Genomic DNA, 4,353 nt, shown 5'->3' with positions numbered 1-4,353 from the left:
GCCGTGACCTAACCCCGGTGCGATGGAGCGGCCCCGGTACCGGGAGGCGGCCGGGGGCGGCCCCGGGGGGAGCGAGCCCGGGGGGGGCTCCAGCGCCGCCTGGAACGGGACCTGCGGCCACCCCCCCGCTGCCACCGGCACCACCGGCACCACCGGCACCACCGGCACCGGCACGGCGGGCGGCGACGACGACGAGAGCGGCGAGCGCGACCCTCCTGTCCCCGGTCCCGGGAGTGTCCCCAGCCCTGAGGGTGTCCCCAATACCGGGAGTGTCCCCAGCTCCGGGAGTGTCCCCAATACCGGGCGTGTCCCCGGTCCCGGGAGTGTCCCTGGTCCTCAGGGTGTCCCCAACACTGGGACTGTTCCCGGTCCTGCCAGTGTCCCCAGCCCCGGGGGTGTCCCCAGCCCCGGGAGTGTCCCCAACGCCGGGAGTGTCCCCGGTGCTGGCAGTGTCCCCACTCCCAGGAGTGTCCCCAGCCCTGAGGATGTCCCCAACCCTGGGGGTGTCCCCAACCCCGGCAGTGTCCCCCTCCCCAGCAGTGTCCCCCCGCCCGGGGGTCGCTGCGGCTGCCGGGGCCCCCCGGCCGCTCCCCCGAGCCCCTCCCGGGACCTCCCGTGCGGCCTCGGCTGCCGCCACCGGGGACCCCCGGAGGACAGCGGCGACCCCCGCAGGGCGCGGCGGCGACCGCGACAACGCCACGAGGAGGAGCGCGACGACACCGGGACGGGACACCGGGGGTCCCTGCGGGTGGCCCGGGCGGGGGTCGCGCTGTGCCTGCGCCTGCTCGGGGCTCTCCTGGCGCTGCTCTTCCTCCTCCTCCTCCTCCTCCTCGGGGCGCTCCGCTCCTTCCTCCGCAGCGCCTCCGCGGGGCTCCGCCGCTCCCGGGAGCTGCTGGGCGAGTGGCTACGGCGGCGGGCGAGCCACGGCGGTGTCGCCGGAGGTGGCGGCCAGGAGGAGGTGACACGTTTGGTGGCCATGGCCGAGGTGGCCGAGGAGGAGCTGGACCCGTTCCGGGTGCTCGGCGTGGAGCCCACGGCCAGCGACGCCGAGCTGCGGCGGGCGTACCGGAGGCTGGCGGTGCTGGTGGGGGTCGGGGACATCCCGGGGGGGTTGGGGACACCTTGGGAAAGAAAAGTGGCCAGCCCAGGTTCCTGATGTCAGTTTGTAGGGTTCCCTTGGGACTGTCAGGGCAGCAGAGGTTTGAGGTGGGGGCAGCTTGGGTCTGCGACACATCCTCGATCGTTTGGATTTTTGGAGGTGTCCGGCCAGGCAGGGTCACAGGCCCCTGGAGGCAACGATCAGCCTTTTTCCTTCGGAAAGAAAAGTGGCCAGCCCAGGTTCCTGATGTCAGTTTGCAGGTGGTGTTTGGCTTTGCCCTGTCCACTAAAATTGTATTTTGCTGCAGCTTTGCTCTGGGATATGTGGACTGCCCCCTCCAAGTGTCCCTCTTCCCCTCTGCCCTGTTCTGCTCTGTCGCCATCTCCACCCCTCACCCCTACATGTCCTTCCAGCCCACCCCTTCCCCAGTCTCTCTCCACCCTTCACCCCTCCCCATCCCGCCCCTGCCCCATCCCTCACTCCTCCCATCCCCCAGGTGTGACTCCCTGCAGCAGGACATGGGAGCCCGGACTCGTGGGGATAGTGCGGCCCTCGCAGCAGGACAACACCCAAAGAAAACAGGCAGGGACGGCGTCTGTGGGCCGCGCGGTGTCACAAAGGCACCTGGGGCTGAGGGGAGGGGGCTGGAGGGTGACACAGAACATGGGGGCAGCTGAGAGGCAGAAGGGGTCTTTAGGAGTAAAAAGGGGGGCTCCAGGGTGGCAGAGAGACGCTGAGAGGCTGCGGTGGGAACCTGAGGGTGACACAAGGAGGCTGAGAGGCAGGGGCTGTCCTGAGGGACAAAGTGGGGGGTGCCTGAGGGTGACAGGTGAACCAGCCCTCACAGCACCCTTAACCTCACCCTTAAAACCACCCCTACAAGGGTGGAAAGTGCACGGTGGAGGTTAGGGGGCCACAGGACAGTGTCGGGGGGCTTGGGGTGACACACAGGCATTGCGGGCTGAGGGGCAAAAATGGGGGGGACTTGACAGGTGGAGAGCTGACCCTGAGGGTTAGGGGTACAAAGGACAGGGCACGGGGTACCAGGAAGGGTTAGGGTACAGCAGCAGCCCTCACCCCAACCCTAAGCTCACCCTAAACACACCCCTAGAACACCAGTGTTCCTCAACAGCAGCTGCAGGCAGTGACCCTAATGCTGGGACAGCCCCAGAACCCTCCCAGCAGCTGCAGGCAGTGACCCTAATGAAAAGGTAGGGATGATGTTGGCTGGCTAGAGAGTGACTAGTAGAGGTTGGGGACTGAGCACTTTTTTAGGGGTTTTTTAGGGCTTTAAAAAGATATTTTAGGTTTTTTTCACAGGAGCTTTTTAGGAATTTTCTGTGACTATTTAGGATACTTTTAGGGCTTTTTTAGGGCTTTTAAAAGATTTTTTTTAGGGTATTTTCATGGCTTTCTTACTACTAATTAGAATTTTTATGGGTTTTTTTGGGGGTGTTCTTGGGGCTTTTTTAGGTCTATTGAGGGTATGTGGAGGACTCTTAGGACTAGGGTATTTTTAGGTCTTTTGAGGGAACTTTTAGGTTTTTTTAGGGTCTTATCAGGGCATTTTAAGTATTTTTGGGGTATTTTTAGAGCTCTTTTAGGAATATTGAGGGATTTCTTAAAGGATTTTAGGGATATTTAGGTGTGTTTTAGGTTTTTTTTAAAAGTAGGGTATTTTTCTTGTATTTTAAGGGTATTCTGAGGCTATTTTTATGTTTTTGTGGGGCTTTTAGAACATTTTGAAGATGAGGGGTTTTTAGGGAAATTTTATGTTTTTTCATGGCACAGCACATAGAGGCTGAGGGGCATTGTGGGGGCTTGAGGGTGACAGAGGCTGGGAGCTGAGGGAGGCACAGGGAGAGGGGACAGTGGGTGACAGAGAGATGCTGAGGGGGGCAGGGGCAGCTGGAGGGTGCCTCAGAGAAGCTGGGGGCTGAGGGGCAAAGGAGAGGGATTAAGGGTGACGCACAGGAGCTGAGGGGCAGCTGAGAGGGGGCTTGAGGGGCAAAGGGGGGCTCGAGGGTGACACACAGAGCCTGAGGGCTGGGGGGCAGAGGGAGAGGTTGAGGGGTAAAGGGCGAGGGCTTGAGGGCTGGACAGTGCAGTGGAGATCAGGGCTACAGGGTACAGCTTAGGAGGCAAGTTAGGGTACAGGAGCACCACCTCTCCCCCAGCCCTAACCTCAGCCTAAGCAGCCCCCTAACAAGAGCCTTTTCCCTTTTCAGCCCTGCCAGCAGCAGCACCACACAGCAACCCTAACAGCGAGAGCACACCGGAACGCTCCCGCTAGGACAAGGCAGTGACCCTCACACCAGGACAACGACAGAACCCTCAGAGGACAACAGGACCCCCTGGAGAAAGGTAGGGATGACATCTGTGGGCTAGAGAGCACCAGGAAGGGTTTGGAGGCTGAGCAGGTTTCCTTGAGTGTTTTTGCAGGACCATTAGGAATATTTAGGGGATTTTGTAAAGCTTCTTAGGACTTGTCTGGTGTCTTTTAGGGCATTGTTACACCTTCCTAAGGGCTGTTTTAGAATTCCTTAGTGCATTTTAAGGGTCAGGATGAGGGTCAGACAGGCTGAACCACTGGAAATGCAGAGTATCACTGCAATGTAGTGCAATGCTTTGGAAAGGTGCCAGTGGAGGGCACATCCTTGCTTATTGGGATTATTTGGAGGTGTCCGGCCACTCAGGGCCACAGGCCCATGGAGACACAGACCGGTCCTTTTCCCTGGGAAAGAAAAGTGGCCAGCCCAGGTTCCTGATGTCAGTTTGTAGGGTTCCCTTGGGACTGTCAGGGCAGCACAGGTTTGAGGTGGGGGCAGCTTGGGTCTGCGACACATCTTCGATCGTTTGGATTTTTGGAGGTGTCCGGCCACTCCGGGCCACAGGCCCCTGGAGACAAAGACCGGTCCTTTTCCCTGGGAAAGAAAAGTGGCCAGCCCATGTTCCTGATGTCAGTTTGTAGGGTTCCCTTGGGACTGTCAGGGCAGCACAGGTTTGAGGTGGGGGCAGCTTGGGTCTGCGACACATCTTCGATCGTTTGGATTTTGGAGGTGTCCGGCCACTTCAGGGCCACAGGCCCCTGGAGACAAAGATCGGCCTTTTTCCTGGGAAAGAAAAGTGGCCAGCCCAGGTTCCTGATGTCAGTTGTAGGGTTCCCTTGGGACTGTCAGGGCAGCAGAGGTTTGAGGTGGGGGCAGCTTGGGTCTGCGACACATCTCGATCGTTTGGATTTTTGGAGGTGTCCG

The 4,353-nt window shown here is 59.9% G+C and overlaps 1 protein-coding gene across 1 annotated transcript; it reads left to right on the top strand.

Moving 5' to 3' along the window:
* On the top strand, positions 1-1,102 carry DNAJC14 (DnaJ heat shock protein family (Hsp40) member C14; the record flags this gene model as incomplete). The annotated part of the gene is made up of 1 exon (XM_053967310.1): positions 1-1,102. A coding segment is annotated over exon 1 (1,080 nt), but the record flags the coding sequence as incomplete, so codon positions are not given.
* Positions 1,103-4,353: the final 3,251 nt, after the last annotated feature.

Source organism: Vidua chalybeata, chromosome 30 (genome assembly GCF_026979565.1).
Source record: "Vidua chalybeata isolate OUT-0048 chromosome 30, bVidCha1 merged haplotype, whole genome shotgun sequence".
NCBI lineage: Eukaryota > Metazoa > Chordata > Aves > Passeriformes > Viduidae > Vidua > Vidua chalybeata.
This window is presented reverse-complemented; position numbering and strand designations above follow the sequence as displayed.